General features: G+C 40.7%; 1 protein-coding gene and 1 long non-coding RNA gene across 6 annotated transcripts in view; one reads left to right on the plus strand and one right to left on the minus strand.

The window, feature by feature from the left end:
- Cyp4c3 (Cytochrome P450 4c3) overlaps positions 1-22,622 on the minus strand; it is a 35,684-nt gene that overhangs the window by 8,879 nt on the left and 4,183 nt on the right. Inside the window, exons 2-8 of one of the 5 annotated variants that reach the window (XM_069336369.1) lie at positions 20,225-20,343; positions 19,598-19,679; positions 11,752-11,867; positions 2,993-3,083; positions 2,224-2,409; positions 910-979; positions 22-227 (exon numbers count right to left, since the gene is read on the minus strand). In XM_069336369.1, the coding sequence (XP_069192470.1) occupies positions 22-227; positions 910-979; positions 2,224-2,409; positions 2,993-3,083; positions 11,752-11,867; positions 19,598-19,679; positions 20,225-20,338 (865 nt within the window). In that variant the 5' untranslated portion in view covers positions 20,339-20,343. Of the gene's footprint in view, positions 1-21; positions 228-909; positions 980-2,223; positions 2,410-2,992; positions 3,084-11,751; positions 11,868-14,126; positions 14,243-15,898; positions 16,006-18,506; positions 18,611-19,597; positions 19,680-20,224; positions 20,344-22,622 lie in introns of those variants that run through there. The other 4 variants (XM_045759183.2, XM_069336370.1, XM_069336371.1 and 1 more) reach the window with 4 other exon arrangements.
- Positions 5,668-10,537, plus strand: LOC138371460 (uncharacterized). Its single transcript, XR_011230492.1, has 2 exons — positions 5,668-7,607; positions 7,647-10,537. It is a non-coding gene; the product is annotated as an uncharacterized lncRNA (long non-coding RNA).

The raw sequence follows: 22,622 nt of genomic DNA on the forward strand, positions 1-22,622 counted from the left end.
CATGACCAGCTGTCTACCTACCAATAGCATCGTCGTCATCAGGTGTTGCACTCTTCTTCATCTTTACCTCTTGGTATTCTTTACGTCTGCTTCTCACAGTTTCATTTGAAAAATCATGAAGTATTTTGAGGCAGGCATCATGTTCTTTCGCATATCCAAGAAGCTTGAAAAGAATATTAGGCTGCAGCCACGGCCGCGCTTGTCGTTGTTGTATTAACGCACCAATTCTAAAAGTAAACAAAACTTAAATTTTACTGATTCCTGTAAGCTTTGTGAGAAATGTGTCACAAGAGGCAGATATCATTTCTAAACAAACAACAAAGTTTGCAACAAAATTATGCCCAAAGAATTGTATTACTTATTTTTAAATAATTTGAACCATAAATCATATTTGAATCAAGGTTACAAAAAGTAAATGCGGTACAATTGAGCCTATAACTCCAGGTGACTATAATCCAGAAACCAAAAATATTCAGAACAAATTGTCTTCCTTACTGTTGGAATGCTGAACTAACCAATCATATTTTCTGGGAAGTCCCCTGAGTGTCTAAGTCTACAGATCATTTGAGGCCGCAGAAACTTGCCCCCCCTTCCCTCCAGGGTCGATTTACTGACCCCGCCCAGGATGCAACCCCACAACAAGCTTACTGACTCCTGAATACTTATTTTCTGCTGGGTGAACAGAGACATTAGGTGATAGGAAATGCACCCAACCATTTCTGTCTCGCCCGGGATTCCAACCCGGAACCCACTGTACTACCGGAAACCTGTATTCTTGAAACCATTCAACATGAATTTGGCTAAATTCATTTGGCTGGTTTTCCTTGTAGACCTACCTCGCGCTAGATCTAGCCAGTAACTATATCTACCCCCATGCCAGTTATAACAACTCCTCAGAATGTTACTTGCCTGTATACAGCCTTAACATAGTCTGATTCACTGTTATCTTGAGCATTAATGTTGCACCCCATTGCTGTCTCTGTAATATAGATACAATTTAAATTTCAAAAATACATTATGGAGCCGCTTCAAGCTGTGAATAGCACGACAACATTGTTATAAAGAATAAGTCACAATAATATGACTACGCGACGTAAACGCCTTAACCGGCACTTGAGATGTGAAAAATATGACTATATTTTTTACTATTTTAGACCATGATGGTCTAAAATAGACATTTTAGACCATCATGGATCAGTTGGGGAGAGTAGTGATAATTCATTCAGTATGATGGTCCTGACGGTTGGATGAATCTGACTGGTTGGATGGTTCTGAGAGTTGGATGGTTCTGACAGATACTGGTACATAGTATTTTATTTTTACTAATAAACACTGCTTGTCTCAAGCCTTAAACGGTTCTCAAATACAAGTTAGAGATACATTAATATACCGTATTTAAGAGACTGTTAGTAATGTTCAAGTGAATCTGTCTTGGTTCAATTTTCCATCCTTAATATCCCTTATCATCTCACCTTCATAATAGACCAGGACGGGCCAAAATGTTGTAAGGTTTTCATGTTTCTAATGTGAGTTTGTCATTTTTTTAATACACAATAATAATTTAGTGAACAAACTAGAGTAATTAAAAATTATTTGTAAATGTGAGTCTGTGTATTTTCTTCTTTGTAAGTGTGATTTTTATCATAAAACCCAATTTGTTGCCAAAGGAAAAGGATAACTAGATATATAGGAACCAGAAAAATTCGAAATTCTAAAAATTCGATTCGGAAACCAAATCCAATTCGGACTAGAAAAATAGTTCAGCCTACAATGGTTAATGGTTAGGAATTAAGTTTAACAAATAATAAGTATTCTATTGTGTCGGGAAACTATGGAAGGGAATAAAATACGGGAAGTCATCGGTGACCAACAGCCAGGCATGAAAGCTCCAGCTCTGTGTTTTACAGTCAAACATCAGAACTGTAGCATTAAAATACAAACTGTTAGTCTCTGAGTCCATCACTGTTACCTCAATAATAGTCGTTACATTTATTTTGCAATATAATGTACACGTAAAATGGTGAAAAAAACACATTTTGGAAATGAGTGAACAATGGAAATGGGAAGTGCATGACAGGCACCTTATGTAGAACCGGACAATGCATAGCACGGAAATAGTTAGCAAATAAGGTTCAAATCCGTTTCACACAATACAGTAATAGATCTGCTAATCACAAAGATGACCTTAGTTTGTTCAAGCTCAACAACAAAAAATGAACTGACCACAGATAACATCGAGGGTACACAGTGTGATGAAGGGAAAGATGTCAAAGGGCTTCCCATCCGACTTCTTCTGTAACTTTTGCACCATTATATTGCCTTGATTGTTGAACACCTCCACAAAGTCCTCCAGGATCTTGAAGTGGAAGGCTGGAGTCAGTAGCTTCCTGCGAGAGTGCCACTTGCTTCCTGTAATAAAGGCATTATTTATATAAGGCAAGTTAGCAAATATAATATAAGTGGGTTTTTACAGTAACTGACAAACTTTGTTTAAAGTTTCAGAAATTTAGTCTTCCTTGTCCAACCTTTAGCCTTAACCTTCTGAACCTTTGACAAGACGCCAAATTTCTGTCCTGGTTGAAACTAATAGATGGTGGCCTTTGCTAAATTTAGGTACAAATTATTCCAGGACAATGACCAATAGACTACATGCATGTGCTATTTATACTAATAATAATAATAATAAAAATTTATATGCAAGAATGTACAATGGGTTGGTGAGATTACATAAGATTACTTTATAGCTTGGTTAGATTACATAAGATTACTTTTTAGCTTGATGAGATTACATACGATTACTTTATAGCTTGATGAGATTACATAAAATTACTTTATAGCTTGATGAGATGACATAGTTTGCACAGAACGCACACTAATAAATTTAACACTCTTAGAAAGAAAAACTCTGTATGAGTCACTTTACCTTGAAATACTGTACAGGGTGCAAGATATTTCCCAACAGGTACGGTACATGAACAAGAGAGAAACTGACCTGTGGAGGTAAGAAGACCGGTACCAAGCCATGGGTGAAGAAAGGTGTAGTCACGGCTTTTGTCCAAGTGCTTAGAACTACTGAGGATCACCTGTGTAATACAAATAGTTACATAGCCATTTTGATGTGTCAATAGCTCAGGCTTTTATTATGAGAGCAATACAGTACTAGTGCTTGATCCTTATATTTTTAAACTGTGAAAATATTAAATCTTTAAAATGCTTAAGTAACACAGTATAAATTAAAAGTATCTTGTTATGGTAAAGATTACCAGCATTCAATATATTTCATTTGCTTATATGTTCCATTTTTAATTTCATAATTATTCAACAAATAAAAGGAATACATTTGTCTGATCTTTATGAGACTGAACTGAGAACACCTGTTATTAATAAGCTAATCAATCTCTCTAGATATTACATTTTTATAAATTCAAGAGCTATATATTAGACCTATCTTTTAGCAAAGTCTTCAGTAATACTTTAAAACAAAATCTCAGCAACATAAATTTAATACCAAGTACAGGAATTACAGAAGTGAAAGAGGTGACTGATCTGTCGACACGACAAGTTAACCAGCAAAAAAAATTAAATGCTTTGTTTTACTGACTACAACAAATACTGCACAAGTTGTATTACAAAAATATCACATTCTACATCTGAGACTCAAGTCTTGAGAGTTAACACAAATATTTAAACTAGCAACTGACACTAAACTTGAAATTTGTTTACAAAATATAAAATGGAGAGACAGTGAGAGGCAAGATATAATGCATATTCAAAAAGCTTGAACTCTTAATATCCCTTAACAAAAGTGTAATCATATTTAAGCATGATTTTCACACGATGTGTATATTGCTAATGTAGTATATTAATGTAACTATATCCAATAACTAGGCCAAATAATAATAATATTAATAATAATAATAACAATAATGAGGATGATCCTTTGCATATGTTACTGATGAAGTGCATGTAATATTGCTGTATGAACCCTGTCAAGAAGAATGCTCACATCAGTTTAGCAAGGTTGTGGCATAGTTGAATACTCTACTGGAATTTATAATTAAAAATCTTTTACGGAAAACAACCACCTGGTGGATAGGCGATTCTATGAGTTTATTACGCTACGGTAAAAAAAAAAAACAGCTGTTTGTCCTACATTGTGGCTTGTTTAGCTTGAAGTTGTTGTCCCCTTGTGTGTGTTACATGTGACCTTTCGGGAAAGTTGTCTGCAAAATAATTTCCAATTTGTTAAGTATTATATGAGTCTTAATGAGATCACCCTTGTCATGTCTGGTTTGTTGTGTAGTGAGCATGAAGCTACTCGAGACATCTAGATAACCATCCATGTAGAAAATATAACAATAAATATAAATACAAATTAGGATATAAATCGAGCGAACAAAAACACATCAAGATAATTCACTATACTTCACGCATTCGAAATACTTTCTACACTTTTTGGCGCAGTAAATAATTATTGAAAGAAGGTGCTAAGCTGGGAAGCCTATGTAAACCGATTCCTGAGGCCTAAGGTCACAGATTTAGAGTTTATTCTCCAGTTAACTATTGTTATTGTTTATTGCACTTTTGTGTATCAATTGTATCCACTGGTAGCTGTACAATATATACTGTAATTGGATTTATGAACTGTAATTTAAATCATGTTTTAGTAGTGGCATTAACTAAGCCAGCAAAGCTGTCCTTAAGGACATCCACTGAGAACCCTCCGTGTGGCTCTACAATAAATTATAACGCCGTGAAGATTCTCTCATGCATTAGACACAAGGATCATACAGCTATTTCGTTCATATTGATAACCTGCGTGAATAACAAACTATCGATAGTTGCAGCTAGAACATTAATATACTACTTAAGTAGTAACCCATTTACCACCTACTACATGTCCATTTTATTATTTCTGTGATATTTACATAAACGGGCTTCTATGTCGTGTTATGTAAAGAAAATATAATAAGCAACATGACTTCAAGAAGCGTATAAATCAGCAAATGCAGCGAACGGAAAAAATACCAGAAGCAAATATGATAACACGGAAAAAGCAGAAATCAAAACATGTCATACACACTGCCACTGTGGGAACACTACACTCTGGTCATACACACTGCCACTGTGGAAGAAGTGTGCTTAAAGTGAGAGTGACGGCAAGATGATAGGCAGGAATGGCCAGTGGGCATCAACACCCCACAATAAGGAGAATGGGCATCAACACCCCACAATAAGGGGAGTGGGCGAGCAAGTTGGGAATGGGTATCAACACCCCACAATATACAACCCATCCTCCTGTTTAGATAGTACCTATTGTGACGGTCGTCGATAGTCACGAGTTAGTACGTACTTAGCTTTTAGATAGTAATATTGTGAGAGTATGTATGTCCCTCAAAATTCTCCCACAGCTGACTTGAATGGCTTAGTGCACTGCACAGTGCACTAAGCCTATCTCTTTTTATCTCTGGATGGAAAACTGTCATGTTGGGTGTCCCCAGAATGCCCACATAACTAGGAATAGTTGTATGATACGGAGGCCACCGTATGTCCAAGCAGAAGGTGGATAAAGGGGAGTTAAGCAACTACACCATAGCAAATAAGAGTCCGGGAGTACACAGTTGTAACTTGCCAGGTGTGGGAAGAGGGACGCCAGCTAGGCTAGAGATTAGTCTCTACAGATCAGTTACATCAGTCTCCGTGGTGTAGTGGTAAGACACTCGCCTGGCGTTCCGCGAGCGCTTTGTCACGGGTTCGTATCCAGGCCAGGGAGAATTTACTGGGTGCAAATCCTTAACTGTAGCCTCTTAACTCAATAGTGAAATGGGTACGTGGTTGTAAATGGTCACTGCTTGATCGCAAGCGGGGATTTTTCTGGCGGGGGAGAAAGAAACAATTGCGCAGCGCGTCCCGCGGCGTTGCGCGGGCAGTTTGGGGCCTGTATAAATACGGGCGCACACTGGGGCTCTGCCTCACTCCGCCTGCCCTCGCCGCTGCCCTCGCAAAACGTGTTGTCTGCCTGGTAGCCCGGAAGTCACAGTGGGCCCCCCCCCCCCCAGGCCGCTGGTTTATCCAGACGTTTCATCTGCCGGTGTAGCCCGGAACGTTTCCACAGCCACCGACTGTGGAAACTTACAAGTGTTAATCCCGTTTCTCTAACGAATTATAGTCCAGCTTTATTTTGAGCATACTTTGTTTTGCAATTTATAATTATTTATGTTATAATTGTATTAATTGTAATTATGTTATAATAGCACAGTTTGCCTAGTTTCCTCAGTAGTTACAGTACTTTCGTTTGGCTCTTGCAGTTATTCACGTCGCTTATTTGGTTATATTTGTTATGCATCTCCTCCGTTCCCTTAATGTAATATGGCTATATATCCACACCGATTGTTACCCTTTTTGTACTTGCAGATACCACGTGCCATGCCTTGCCCTATTCATAATTATGTTCTACATCTCGGCGCTAACATGCCTCCTGTTTCAGGTTACCTCGGACTTTCTTTCCCAATCAGCCTCCTTAATTTACTCCGACAGTTGATGCGTTGCTCATGTCGCATGTTTATTTTTGCGTTGCTGTGTCCAGTATGCTTGCCCACTTTTACCCTGCCTTACGTCAAGTAAAGACAGCCAGGATGTGCTATTTGCAGAGTTACCAAGTAATTTATTAAGTAAAGTCAGACAGGCAGTGCTAGTTGCAGAGTTACTAAGTAAATTATTAAGTAAAGTCAGCCAGGATGTGCTATTTGCAGAGTTCCTAAGAATTATTAAGTAAAGTCAGACAGGATGTGCTATTTGCAGTATTCGCGGGCCCTTATTTTAGCTTCACGTCTCCTGGCCCTGCATTTTTGCCTAGTTTCATCGGTAGTTACAGTAGTTTATGCTTAGCTTTGCAGTTTAGTTTCCTCAGTGGTTACAGTAATTACGCTTGGCTCTTGCAGTTTATTCACGTTACTTATCAGGTTATATTTGTTATGCTTTCCCTCCGTTCTCTTAATGTAAAAATGGTTATATATGCACGCCGATTGTATACCCTTATTTTGTACCTGCAGACTTCACGTGCCATGACTTGCCCTATTCAGGTGACCTGGACAGGGGGGTGGCCCCCACGTTGCCTGGGGCACGGTACACTCCAGCAGATGGCGTCGTCGGGAACGTCGTATATTTAATGATATCCCGTTCTTTGCATTCCTAAGACAATGTAAATTAAGATTTTATTACGCTTATATGGAAGGTTTCTTATTTTGTACTGGCAGACATCTCGCGACATGCCTTGCCCTACCTCTTAATTACGTTCTACATTTCAGCACTAACATGCCTCCTGCTTTCAGATTACCACGGATTCCTTTTCCCAAACAGCCTACCTTAATTTACTCCGACAGTTGATGCTTTGCTCATGTCGCATGTTTAATTTTGCGTTGCTGTGTTCAGTATGTTTGTTCTTTTTCCTTGCCTTACGTCATTACGTAAAGTCAGCCAGGATGGGCTATTTGCAGAGTTACTAATTAAATTATTAAGTAAAGTCAGCCAGGATGGGCTATTTGCAGAGTTACTAAGTAAATTATTAAGTAAAGTCAGCCAGGATGTGCTATTTGCAGAGTTACTAAGTAAATTATTAAGTCAGCCAGGATGTGCTATTTGCAGAGTTACTAATTACTAGTCTTTTGCTGGGCTACCTTTATGCTTCTCCCCTTCCTGTCTAGGTATGTTTAGGTATGGCTAGCGGTGCGCGAGCCGCGGCTTATCGGTTCCTCCTACGTCTGCGTGTCTGTTAATTTTGTTATTGTTGGACTCGCAATTTGATTTGTATTTATTACGGAAAAATTTTTCTCCCGCAACTTACTCTTTGTTTAAGTTTCACGTTCAATTTGTTATTAAGGGACTATCAATTAGGATTTGTATTAATCTATTGCTTTGCCTCTGTGCCTTTAAGTTATTTTCAGCTAAGGTACGCTAGTTGCAGTGCATTCGGGTGGCCCCCCCCCCCCACAATTTTTTTTTTCCTCCGGTTATTTCGTCCTATTACACTCGTTTCCCTCATTATATATTCTATTCTGAATTTGTGCATTATATCTGACCACCCATTCTTCATCGTATCGACAGTACATTAAGTTACATTTGGACGCTACCGAGAAGTTTAGCTGGCCTCGCGCACGGTGTCATGCAAAAAACTGGCCATTCGGCCTTCCTTTCGGCAAGCTCAAGCCAGTCAGTTAGCATGACGTCGGCCAGCTTGTGGTTGGCCAGCGCAGCCAGCATGCTGTTGGCCATAGGTCGCTAACGTTCTTTGGCCATCCGGCCTTCTGGGCTATTTTACTCTTCTTGTTCCTTCGCCTTTGTTGTTTCCTACTACGTAATAGTATTCTATTTAATTTTACCTCATCTATCATTAGGTTAGGGGCCCCTTACCTCCAACCGCTATTCCTTCCACTGCGCTCTGCCCGCTTGGCGCTCAATGCCGGTTTCTTCTGTTCCCTTTATTCGCAGCCACGACAAGCCGGAACCCCCCCCCCCCCCCTTCACACCCTACTGCGGCGAGGAAGAGAACGCGAGCCGGATATTCCTCTGATCACCATCAACGCACGCAGCGGTGCCGGGATGCAGCCGCCCAGGGCCTACGTTAATACTATTATCTTCTCTTTATTCGCTGGGCTATATGGCAGTATTAATATTACTCCGTACCGTTACTGTCATTCCAGTATTATTTTATTAAAATATAAATTGTTATTATGGTTTGGCGTTGCTTTCTTAATTTCTTCCATTCTGCGGCACTTGCCGTCATCTGTTATTTACGATATTACATTGTATTCTTCATTGTGCGATTATTTACGACATTGTATTCTTATTATTATCCTTATTACAGTTACTGAATGGCAGCTCCCTGCCGTCGATTTCACTTTGCTCCTGTTCTAAAGATGTTGCCGAAGTTCACGGCGTACTAGCTGCGGCTCAGACGCTCATTGACAACACAAGACTACACTCAGCGGCCACTCAAGGCAGACCCCTTGGCTTCCATCCAGCCCAATCACCCGTCTGGAGGCAGAGATGGGATAGAGACCAAGGGTAATGTTCCCCGCTCACATTCTACATCCGATTAGGACACAAGCATGTTATAGATTTGGCTTTAAGAATTGGTTCTTATTCCATTTTATTGTTTATGTATATGTTGCTTAGTTGTTATACCCTTTCTTGGTATATGTATTGTTTATATTCAAGATTTATAGTGTTTCGTCTTACCCTGTTATAGTTGCTTTGTGCCTCCTTGCTGTTCTACCGGTTTTCTCCCACCTTTGCTCTTAGCAAAGGTACTTCCCCCTTCCGTTTGCTGGAAGATTCTTAGATTTGTTAGCCCCCCTTCATTGCTACAGTATAATTATTCGGATGCTCTTTATTCATCCAGGATTGTTAATTAAGGTTTCTCTTAATTCCTGCTGCCGGGCTCCCTCCCCCGTTTTCGTCTCCGTATTGATTCAGCTAGGGTTTCCCTCTCGTCTGTGCTCTTGCCTGTCACGATAACACTGCACGCCGCTTCTGCCCACCCTTACTGCCTTATATCTTTCAGCCCGGGGGAGGTGAGCTACGCGACAAAAAATCGACGCACGCTCCGACTGGACCAGGTATCGCTTACATGGTCAGGAATCAACACTCTTCGGATCCTACAAGCGCTCCTGTCACCAGGCGAGATTTCTCCAGGATCCTACGCGCTGCCCTCTCGGCGCTAGGCTTGACTTCAGATGACTACGCCCCGCACCCAGCTGTCTCGGGACGGGCTCGCCACATCAGAAATAATGGCAAACGGCAGGCGGAAGAGTAGTGCCCACATCCTACGTCAGACGGGACGTTGTTGCTCTGCTACATTGAGTGCCTCACGCGGCCAGCTGGCACTCGCCCTTCGGGGGGGGGTCCGGCCGCTGGCCTGCGGTGGGGGTGCAGCGCCGGTCCCCAAGTGTCCCGCTGTCCGCAGCTAATACTTTGCCCAGTCTAGGTGCTAGTAAGCCCTACTTGTAGTCACACCCCCTTCTCCTTATCCATTAGGTCTTTTACGGCCTCTTGGCCGGGTACATTACGTGTTATGTGGTCTCTCACTTATTAGTTATTCTTTGTGTCCTGCCTGTTATATCCTAGTGTTATATAATTACTACACATTTGCACTCGGCCTTAATTCTAGTACCAGTTAACCTTTAGGTTTCTGCAGAATTAGTTTCCATGTCACTATAGGCTAAGGTCTCATACTTACTACGGGTGTACCTTTTAAGTTAAATCTAGTCCTCGGACTTGGAATTGTTACTGTTAATTCTTACTTTATATATTTACTTTATATATTTTAATATAAACGTTATATAGTCCTTAAATTATATATTTTGAAACTTTATATATTTACATGTTCAATATTAAGTTTAATAATATCAACTTTGTTATAAGCCTATAATATAAACCGTGTTTAATATAAACTTTATATAATTACTTACTTTATATTTGAACTTTATACATTTACATGTTCTGCAGAATTTAATCTTCAATAAACTTTAACGCCCCATACTGCCAGTATCTTTCTCCCCCTGGTCAGAAAAAATGGTTCTTCGTGGGGGCTCGTATTCCAAGGATTAGAGATTTTGCCAGACTTGCCCGAAACGCTACGCGTACTCGCGGCTGTACACGAGTGTAACAACTCTTATATATCTAAAAAAAACAAAAACAAAAAAAAATAAGCTCCGACTTCTGGGGTCAGCCTCAACCTTTGCGATAAAGAACAGTGACGTAGTCGTGACGTGATCATGACGTCACTCTTCTACCCATCGTGTAAGGATCAATATCATTGGTTCCGGCACCTGCTTTGCAATGACATTGGTCAGTTCGTAGACGTGGTGTTTGTGCCCCGAGGAAGCGTGCAACCCCTTGCCAAGTTATGCTTGTGGGGGACGTTGTACGTGAGAGACGTGCGATTCTAACCTATCTTTCCTTTCTCTCCTTCCTCCCCATTCTCTCCCGCTCTATCCTTCCCTCTCCCCCAGCATCCTCCTTTTCCCCACTCTACTTCACTCTCACCCCCCCTCTAATTTCCCCCATCCATTCTTAAACTTGAATGAATTTACGTTCATTGTTTTCGAATAAGCCATGAAAATGCACTTGTAAAAGGGGGAAGCAAGCATCAAAACTCTACGGAAAACACGTCCGGGTTTAATTTCAGACCGTGAAAATTGTAAAGGGGGGACCGCTATAGATGCCATATATGCTTTATAGGTTAGCATTTGGTCCTATCCCGACTAGCCCATGATACTCCCATGCGGCGTATGTTGTAAGTCTTTTGTTAAGCGTATTTCATCCATAAACGAGAAGGTTTGGCGGCCGCTTAGGCTCATGATGAGGACAGCTGACTTTTTTTTTTGCAGGGATATTTCTGCATGAATCATGATGATATGGCAGAAGTAATGTGTTGGTTTTGTACATCTTAAGTGTCTGTACTATTTCAAGCCGTTATGAACATTAGTTTGACGTACTGCATATATTTACTGCCACGGATTGTCCTGTGTATTTGCCCTCAATATATACACAGTATGTGTGAAATTTCAAATTTTTGTGATCATTTATTTATATATTGATAGATGAGCCCCAGTCCCTGTGTGCGCACACACACATTAAAACTTTCACATGAATCCTTTCGCTAACACATACAAAGGTATGAAGCCACGACACCTTTCCCCTCCGCCCGCCTCAACGACACGGTCAGTCTAGTGTGGTAGGCTGTCGTACCTCAACATTAGGGGCGCGGTAGAAGAAGAGCATAGGTCGCGTCCCCACCCAGGCACGGATGAATGGCTGCTCCCAGCCCCACGCGTGTACCAGCCCACACACCCGCACAAACAACTCTAGAATTAAAAAAATGCTGCCTTTCGTATGGCCCTTTGTAGAGCTGAAAGAGACACAAAAGAAATGGACTATCAAGATTCCTGAGATAGTGTTTGTGAGAATAAGAATACAAGAAACACTAAGAGAAGATAGACAAGTGGAGAGAAACTGAAGATATTGTTATAAACGGAAGATAAGTTATAAGGAATTGAATCTCAGCTTTTGGCTGATTTTTTTATGACTTCTTGATCTTGAAACACTCATCCTGCATATTTTACGAAGATTACTGGCCAGAAACTGATCACCCTCAGAGATGGACTTCTTGAAAAACGATTTTTTGTCTTAATTTTGTTTAGAACTTTAGAATTAAATGTGTGTCAAGAGGTATGAATGTGCTTCACGTTGCTCCAGCAGTCAACAACAAGGAAGTGTTTCCTAGGGTGAGAGGTCCATTAGCAACATAGCAGTAAACACACTGGTGAGAGTACAACCAGTAATTATGCCAGACGAAACACCAATTGCTCTGTCTTCTTACGTATTAAATAATGTTTATTAGTACTGTCATAATACTATATTGAAAGTTTCATTCAAAATCACTCGTGATAAATGACCGTAAAAGATAATATATTAAAACCAGTTTTCATATTTTCTATAAACAAAAATATAAACTTAAAAGGTCGGTACAAAAAAGTTCAATACAGTTACTGTCGTTAATGCGTTATAAAGAAAACGTTGCATTATCTTTATGACCTAAATACAGACCCTTTACATTGGCCATACATGTTTCGACGCAGCTGTAATGCATACTACAGATTATATTGATTGGTGACGATTAAGCCACCCAAGAGGTGGCACGGGCATGAATAGCCCGTAACAGATTATATGTCTATGTAACTTACAGCCCGGCCGTTCCAGGTGAACCGTCAGAAAATACTTTAGCTCACACAGAAGGCTGATTAATATGGAATTTGCTTGACACTGTTTTACTTGACTCACTGCCAACGTAGGCATTTATAGTTACATGTGAGCGAGATCTCCGACGAGGAAATAACTTGTCAGCAGCAGAACAATGGATAGGTGATGGAAGAAGTAGGGGGACGAAGGGAATATCAGATCAAATTAAGAGAGCAGTAGAGTTATGGGCCCCAGCAAGAACCGGGGGGGGGGGGGAGAAAGAAAGAAATAACCATGAAAGTGACCAGGACGAGCACCAAGCGTTGGTTCCTGGAGACTAACACAAAGCAGTGAAAACTGTAATTAGAAGTTGGAGTTCAAGGAAGTTAGCATAAAATCCACGAATATTCCACTGAAGAATAGACATTACCAAAGAGAAAGGACAGTAACAGAGAACAAAAAAAGAAATAAAGGTATAGAAGAACACAGTTTATTAAAGAATCTCAGGGTCAGGATCAGGAGCAGGGTCAGCAAAATCAGGGTTAGGGGGCATGGGTAACTTAGTAAGGATAAAGGGAAGGGAGCAAGAGGACAGACCAGAGGCGGACTGACGGGGTCTGGAGGGGGAGGAGACAACTGAGAGGGGCAGGCAAGGACAGCTGGAGGAGGGGGGCAGAAGTCAGGGAGTGCGCCTCAGCAAGGGCAGCAACCGAGAGGGAATCAGGGGCGAAAGAAACCTCCATATCTGGGACAGGGGGGCCCGACCACTGAAATGGGAGGGGATGTAGTGACTGACCCATGGAGCATCACACTCCGGCAGCAGCCCACCAAGCCCCCTCACGGCGACAACAAGCCAGACAGTGAAGGGGCCATGCAAATAAAGGGACCTGGTCTATGGAACTCACTCCCCAACGAATTCAACAGCTGTCCAACTTTTGTCTTATTCAAAAATAAAACCAAAAAGTACCTTATTTCATCTTCATAGTTTCCTACCTAGTGCTTTAAACTCGCACTGTATCTAGCGCTACCCAATCCCCCAATATATGTACCTAAGCCATACAATTTCACCATTGTAATCATTGCTATTATCTAATATCAGTATGGGTTCGAGTCACTTCTAGGGTGTGAGTTTCAGCTGCATATAGTCCTGGGGACCATGCAGGCTTGTTCGCATATTATATATATATTATATATATATATATATATATATATATATATATATATATATATATATATATATATATATATATATTATATATATATATTACAGTAAACTTTTTTTTTGCAAGTGAGTGGGTGAATGAGTGAGTGAGTGAGTGAGTGAGTGAGTGAGTGAGTGAGTGAGTGAGTGAGTGAGTGAGTGAGTGAGCGAGCACACAAACTACCTCTGCAGCGCTACACTGGACCAGCTGGACTAAGGGCGTAGTTCCGGCCCAGACTCTGAAGAGCGGACCCCGCAGACTCCACATGTAACTTCCACATTGTATCAATTGGAATAATTCTGAAAGAACCAAAGATGTACAAAACAAATCATGAAAACATATCCACTATCACCAACTCGCCCTGTACAAGACACTGTGCAACACTGCTGTACACTGTGCAACACTGCTGTACACTGTGCAACACTGCTGTACACTGTGCAACACTGCTGTACACTGTGCAACACTGCTGTACACTGCTGCACACTGCGCAACACTGCTGCACACTGCTGCACACTGCGCAACACTGCTGCACACTGCGCAACACTGCTGCACACTGCGCAACACTGCTGCACACTGCGCAACACTGCTGCACACTGCGCAACACTGCTGCACACTGCTGCACACTGCGCAACACTGCTGCACACTGCGCAACACTGCTGCACACTGCGCAACACTGCTGCACACTGCGCAACACTGCTGCACACTGCCCAACACTGCTGCACACTGCCCAACACTGCTGCACACTGCGCAACACTGCTGCACACTGCGCAACACTGCTGCACACTGCTGCACACTGCGCAACACTGCTGCACACTGCGCAACACTGCTGCACACTGCGCAACACTGCTGCACACTGCGCAACACTGCTGCACACTCTGCAACACTGATGTACAAGAATATATTTAGTTTCAATTAGATAGTAACATTCGCTGTACCTTATCATGGCATTTATGAATCTCGAAACTATCCAAAAATTTCAATATATAATAATCCACAAATGTCTTATAACAAAAGTTATATAACTACTTTCAAATTTCTATGTTTACGAGGGAAATCCCTAACCTTGGTTGCAATATATGGATAAGGTGAAGGCAGTGTTATAAAGATGCTTGCCCCCTTCAGAAAAGAACTTTTTTGACTCCCCGTTTCAAAAGATAGAGTTCCCAGTCTTCCCCCGGGAGACGTAAGATAGAAAACTTTGAGAGGGGAGACTTAGTGTAACTCTGTTTACACTATAAAATAAACGGACAGTCGAATGTTAATACATGTTATTTCAACACCTCCAGAAATTAAAGGGCATATGGCGACTGTGGAGGTTTGTGTACAAAATAGGTAAGGTTGCGTCCAAACACAAGCCGCGTTGTGTACTTTTGGTATAATAAAGTACTTTTAAAAACTGTAGCAACATCAACACCCTACATTTCCCTGACCTAATATAAGCAATCTTAAGCCAAATATAAGTAATTTTAAGCCTAATATAAGCAATCTTAGGATTTATGTAGTACATATATGTGCTATGTTAGGCCTAGAAGAGATTAGATTAGGTTCATGCCATTTTCTCGGGCCCTCTACAGTACCAATAATTTGAAGCGTAGGTTTCTGTGGCGATACAGTTCACATTTTGTACGTACACTCCTCAGACTACATTTACTAACATTTTGGAGGATATCTCGTATAGGTCGAGTATACTTCGTATAGGTCACGTATACGTCGTATAGGTCACGTATTCGTCATAATTATTCGCATCACAAAACCTATTTTTGGTCCTTCTCAGACATGTAAGTCTGATTACGGATGTAAATGTTGATGCAATATGGGCGGAGACTGGGAGAATGAGCGTGTGTGTTGTACTATGTACAGTTGGTGCGGGCAGAACATAAACTTGGACATTAAGCATGAGGCAGCATGGGTGGGGCGCGCCAAGCAGCATTACTTGAGCACAGGATAAGGAATACCTCAGCATGCTGACAATAGGAGACCAGTACCATGGGGCGTGAGCCAAGCCACACTCTCCACAGTCCGCGCATGATAGAAGCTCCTCCAATTACGGTCTGAAAAACCTCTAAAATAACCGTTACTAATGTGGGCTAATCCTTATAGTCCTGTACACGGAAGTGTCACTACAAGTTCAAGTATGTTTATCGAGATAAGCAATAAATACATTTCAAAGGGATAGAGTAGCTTAGGCTATTTCTATCCCCCTAAGTGTATCCTCGGACTAATGTCTCGTCAACCTTCATTTATTCAGATCAAATAGTCTGTATCCTTATTTCTTGTTAAGTTTATATGAATACAGTATATTATATTTATGTACAGCATTAGATTATTATATGTGGGTAAGTTTTTGCACGGTGGAATATATGTAGCACTCAAGGGTGTTGCCATCTCGAGATCTCTCATTTTATTTCCAGAACTATATTGTGATTTAATCTTGTATAGAATCTTCTGATACACCACCACACAGTGGCCCAGACTATGCCCCTCCCTCACTAATTTATTATTATTATTATTATTATTTTTATTGAGAAAATCAATAGAAACCACGATAAGGATTCGAGCCTGCACACTGGATACTTCCATGTAAACGCCCTAACCAGCTCGGCTATGACATGCTAAAAAGCAATGCAACTTGGGATTCAACAGAATCCTCTAAGGGTCCGAGTTGATTAGGACGTCAACTTGGGGAGTACCCAGTGTGCAGGTTCGAATCCTTATCATGGCTTCTAATGATTTTCTCAGTAATAACAATGGGACTTGGTCATCAGATGTAGAATGTGAAGTGAAGCGTCCATAGAGCAAGGCGTAGTGTGCCCTGAGAATTTTCATATATGTATATATTACAAAACGTTTCCATCCAGATTTGTCCCTCACCATTTATAATATGATGTTGACATGCTCCCAGCTTCGTCTCACACACTCTCACTATGTCCACGCTCTCCTCCTCGTGTCTTCACATTCATTTGAACTCACTCTCTTCGACAATCCAACATCATCCATCTGTTCAACATGTCCGAACTATCTCAGTATGCTCTCTTCAGCCTAACAGTTTATTGACTTTTGCACTGCACATCTTTATTATATTATCACTCCCTAGTCTAGTCTCCTAACACCACACACGCTTCTCAGTGTCCATGTCTAATGCTTTAACTCTTGCTTGTTTCCGTCGGCACTGCCACTCCCTCGTGCAGTCCTCTGGCTGCATCTGCAACATTCTTATCTTGTGCTCCCTTACCAGGACGTCATTGCATCAACCACTTTCCTTGTTGCACTCGCCATACTTTCAACTGCGATTGCACAAATTCCTCTTCTGGTAGTAGCACATTCCAAATAATTTAAATGATCGACCACTTCCAGTACTTCCACATTCACATTTCTTTCCCGCCAGAACGTTCATCTCTCTACACCACCATAACTTTGATTTTGTCTACATTCACTTTGAACTCGTCTACACAGCTCTCCTTGACTCGCTCTCATAACTGACAGTAGCCCGTAGAATGGAGCCGGTCGGCCGAGCGGACAGCACGCGGGACTTGTGATCCTGTGGTCCTGGGTTCAATCCCAGGCGCCGGCGAGAAACAATGGGCAGAGTTTCTTTCACCCTATGCCCCTGTTACCTAGCAGTAAAATAGGTACCTGGGTGTTAGTCAGCTGTCACGGGCTGCTTCCTAGGGGTGGAGGCCTGGTCGAGGACCGGGCCGCGGGGACACTAAAGCCCCGAAATCATCTCAAGATAACCTCAAGATAACCCTGTAAACAACGTGTGCACACCTCTCTAATAATCTTACCTCGACCTCCCTTATGACATCATCCATATAAGTATTTAATAACCAGAATCATCACACAACACTGACGCACATACATTAAGCCAGTCACTCATTGCAACTTACATATTACATGCTCATCACTTTGTTATGCTTTTCCAAGTCAAAAAAAATGCAATGCGCACCTTGCAATATTTCACACGAGCCTTTTCTATAAGCTTTCTAAATGAAAATATCTGATCTACACACCGTCGTCCACTACAGAACCCACCTTGTTCGTCACTGATCAATTTCTCAGTAATTTCCTGTACTCCTCCAATCACAATCATGCCATACACAGTGCCCCACTACACCATGTTCTACAATGCTTGATAGTTCTTTCACTCTACGTTCACCGTAAATAGTATACAGTAATACAATCACTAGTACAGTCATTTGACAACTTATACACAACTACTCCATTCAATGAACAAGAAAAAATAGTCACTTGCTATTACAAATACCACTACTAAGTCATTGGCTATCACAAGGACCAATACTAAGTCACTGGTTATCAAAAGAACCAATACTAAGAAGCACTGCCTATCACAATAAGTTACTGATCACCATCGAAATCTTAAACAAGTAGCTTCATACTCCCTGTAGCCTAATCGAGTAACTTTCTCTTCCCAAACATTGTTCTAAAGATAAGATTTCTAATCACTTTAAAAATGTTTCTTTTAGACATTTCTTTACAAGGTGTTTGTTTCTACCATAACTCTTAAGATCCCGACCAAAGCGCCCCTCATCTGTAGGGAATTACCTCTGCATTCTTAGCCTCGGATACCAAGCAATAGGGTTGTTGACCAAGCCAGATCCTTGTAACATTACCGTAGTCACAGAACCCACATACTCTTCGGAAAAACTCTGCAATTTGTAAACAATGTAACATTTCACATCGAGAAAGTGGCTATATTATGGGAAATTTCACTAGTAATTGAAATACAATGCTAAGCTAAATTATAATAATTTACAATTACTTTATCGCCTCCAGAACCTGAGAAATGGAAATATAAGAGAATAATTATAAACAAGGTGCCCACCAATCCCACTCACAGAATATATGGATATTTTAAGCGCTAATTATATAAATAATAACTACAGTTGTCAGCCTAATATATGTCAGCTTTAGTGTATGTCTGACAACATTCAAGTGGGGGGGGGGGTTATTGTCGTTTCAGTTTTTTCAAAGCGACGCATTTTCTGCTTATCTGAAAATAAAGGCAGATTTTCTATTATATTGTCCATTCATAATCTTGTCCAACTCCTGCCCCATAGCCATCGACTCCTGTACATTGTCCATCATCTTCAGTACCTTATCCGTCAACTCCTGTACCTTGTCCATCAATTCCTGCCCCTTCTACTCGAACTCATACCCATGTCCATCAACTCCTGTACCTTGTCCATTAACTCATGCCCCTTTTCCATCAACTCATACCCTTTGTCCATCAGCTCATGCCTCATGACCATCAATTCCTACCCCTTGTTTATCAACTTCTGTCCTTTGTCCATCTACTCCTGTACCTTGTCCATCAACTATCAACATGAAATATTTCAAAGATCTTCATAAGGAGCATATTGGTCTATTGATCTTCATGATGCCTTAGTGTTCTCTAAGCTTTTTGATTGTTGCCGTCGGAGGCTCACAGGAACAATCCTGGCTTTCCTTCAGATCCAGTACACTTCTATTGTCTTTATATGCACTTGATTGGTCTTTATTTTCAAAATACTGTATTATGAAATTAACAAAATTCAAAAGATAAACGCTGAATTATAATGTCTGGCGATGTATTAAAGATAATATTGATGTCATTAAGATAGTAATAGGCAGAGTACCAGCAGAAGTAGCCTCACCTCGTGGTTCCACATTAACCTCCAGAGCGTTGCCTAGTATGGGGAGCGCCTTAGGCCCGGGGATCTGTTCAATTAGCCAGATCTGTCGAGGAAAATAGTTCGGAAGATAAACAAATGAAGATCATTAAAAACATTTTTAACGGTCTTAAAAAATCAACTCGCAATTTACAGCAAAACTAATGTATCTATAATTGTATTTAATTAAATGACACGAAGAATTAAAATTTGATTTATCGGAAAGGAATTGTATTGGTTCTCCAGTGTATAGAATAAAGGGATATTTAATAAATAATATACATATACTGAGTCTAGTGTCCAGGCCATATACTGGCCAGTGTCCAGGCCATATATTTTCCAGTGTCCAAGCCATATACTGTCCAGTGTCCAGGCCATACACTGTCCAGGCCATATACTATCCAGTGTCCAGGCCATATACTATCCAGTGTCCAGGCCATATACTGCGACCAGTGTCCAGGCCATATACTATCCAGTGTCCAGGCCATATACTATCCAGTGTCCAGGCCATATACTGCGACCAGTGTCCAGGCCATATACTGTCCAGTGTCCAAACCATATACTGGGCGCAGAGCCTTCAAGCCATATAATTACTGTTAAGTATGTACGTACCTTCTGCTGCCTCTTGAAGAACCAGACGAGGGTGACAGCGATGAGGGTGGTGAGTGTGGCGTAGGTGACCAGGTTCGGCACCATCAGCAACACATCGTCTCTGTGCCAAGTCATGTTTCCTAGAAACATTTATAACATTAATTACACAACTAACACACCTTTAAATGCAGTATATGAAAATCATAATGCTTTAATCAACAAGTATTATTTTCTTGACAAAAAATAAAATGCAAAATTACATCATTACGATTACTATTTTTCTTACGAAAATGTCGCAATGTTTTAGGGAAAATCTCATAATGTAGATCAATAATGATCTTGACATTTCTGGTTTGAAATGTACTTTAAACGAATTAATTTAACCAATAATCAGCCAAATACCAACTCCAACCTATCACCTGGCAAAGAGACTTAACGAACTCCTAACTCCATACACTCCAAGCAACTATAGTCTACAATCATCAGCAGATTTCCTAGAATTAATCAAAACTACTCAGCCCGATGGAATCATTGCTTCCCTGGACGTCGAATCCCTATTTACCACCGTCCCAGTCGACACAACCATAGGAATGATACTGGACAGAGTATACAGAGACGAGAGCACCCCCAAATTAGACATACCTGAGCCACACTTGAAGAGCCTTCTCGAGGCATGTACAAAGGAAGCCCCTTTCATCAGTCCACAAGGGGACATGTGTCTACAAATTCAGATTCAGATGTTTATTCAGGTAAGGTATATACATACAAGTGATGTTACATTAATGGATTGATATATAGATAGAGCTAGTACATACAATGCCTAAAGCCACTATTACGCAATGCGTTTCGGGCAAATAGACGGAGTAGCAATGGGCTCTCCCTTAGGAGTGTTATTCGCTAATTTTTATATGGGAACCATCGAAGACAGAGTCTTCAGTAGTAGACAAAAACCAACTGTATACTGTTATGTAGATGACATATTCGTCACAGTAAAAGACTCAGATGAACTAATTGATCTAAAAAAGCCATCTACAGAGAGAAGTCAGTACTCCGATTTACATATGAAAATAGTGAAAATAACAGTCTACCATTCTTGAATGTACTAATAACAAAAACATGAACCTCTTTAAGCACCAACGTATATACCTAAGCCCACCAACATAGGATTATGCCTGAACGGTAAGAGTGAGTGCCCCCAAAGATACAAAGCCAGTGTTCTCAATGCTTATATTCGTCGAGTGCTTACCCACTGCTCCGAATGAAGCAACGTGAGTAGAGAGTTTGAAAGAATAACTCAGGTATTTGGTGAACAACGGATATAGCAAACACGGAAACGCTGCTATAAGAAGACACTTGGACCGATGGTATAATCCTGAACATAGAACAGAAACCAGAACACCTCCAATAAAATTATATTACAAATCAACTATGCACAGTGAACATCAAAAAGAAGAACGAATAATGAAAGAAATAATCCGTAAAGGAGTAAAAAGCATTAGTCCTGACCAAAACATAGACCTGATCATATTCTACAAAACAAAGAAGACTGCCGACCTCCTTATCAAAAACAGCCGAAGCCGACGGAGAACCCTCTACAGCAGTCAAGCGTTGTATACATGTACACCTTGCCCTCACGAAGGATGTAACCTACAATCTAAGTATTGTAGGTTTCTAAGTTTCAACCTAAGTACATAGATATGACGTCGACCAAGCTGACGAGGCGTTTGACCTTGATTGATTATTGCCGCCGGAGGCAGCTAGTTTATTGTGCACCCCATACCCATCCTGTGAGCGGTAGCGCAAAAAGCATTACAGAGGGCACAAAAGGTCTTTATCAGACCTCATCTTAGATTATTACATAAACAATTTCATCTATCCTTCACACCTTATAGTTACAATGTCAGCAAGTTACAGAGAAAGTGCTATTTCAAGAGCTATACATTTACAGTAAGTCATACATTAATGGTAGGTCTTATCGCTAATACATAATAGTTTGACCAATAGAGATAGTCATAGAGTAGCTTCTGTTTATTGTTAGTATTCACAATACACTACTTGTTTCTTCATCTCATATGTCGTTTATCTACGTTTGCCTGTCCTCTTCAATCCAGGTGCCCCCAGAAATCACATGAGACAAGCCCATGACATCACCCTAACAAGAGAAATGCTGAATAAAAACACTTGTATAATAGACAAAACCCAAGATGTACGAAGATTATAAATTCTTGAAGCAATCCACATAAAAATAAAACCTACCATGAATACCCAAATTACGGAACTATTTACTCTACCCACCATGAGAGTAAGAACAAGACCGGAACATAACGATGCCAACATAAAAAGACACTACTTAACATAATAGGCCTACTACACCTGATTAATCATTGTATGTGCTTCTTCCCCTATTTTTGCCTTACCT

The sequence above is a fragment of the Procambarus clarkii genome, chromosome 35, assembly GCF_040958095.1.
Source record: "Procambarus clarkii isolate CNS0578487 chromosome 35, FALCON_Pclarkii_2.0, whole genome shotgun sequence".
Lineage (NCBI taxonomy): Eukaryota > Metazoa > Arthropoda > Malacostraca > Decapoda > Cambaridae > Procambarus > Procambarus clarkii.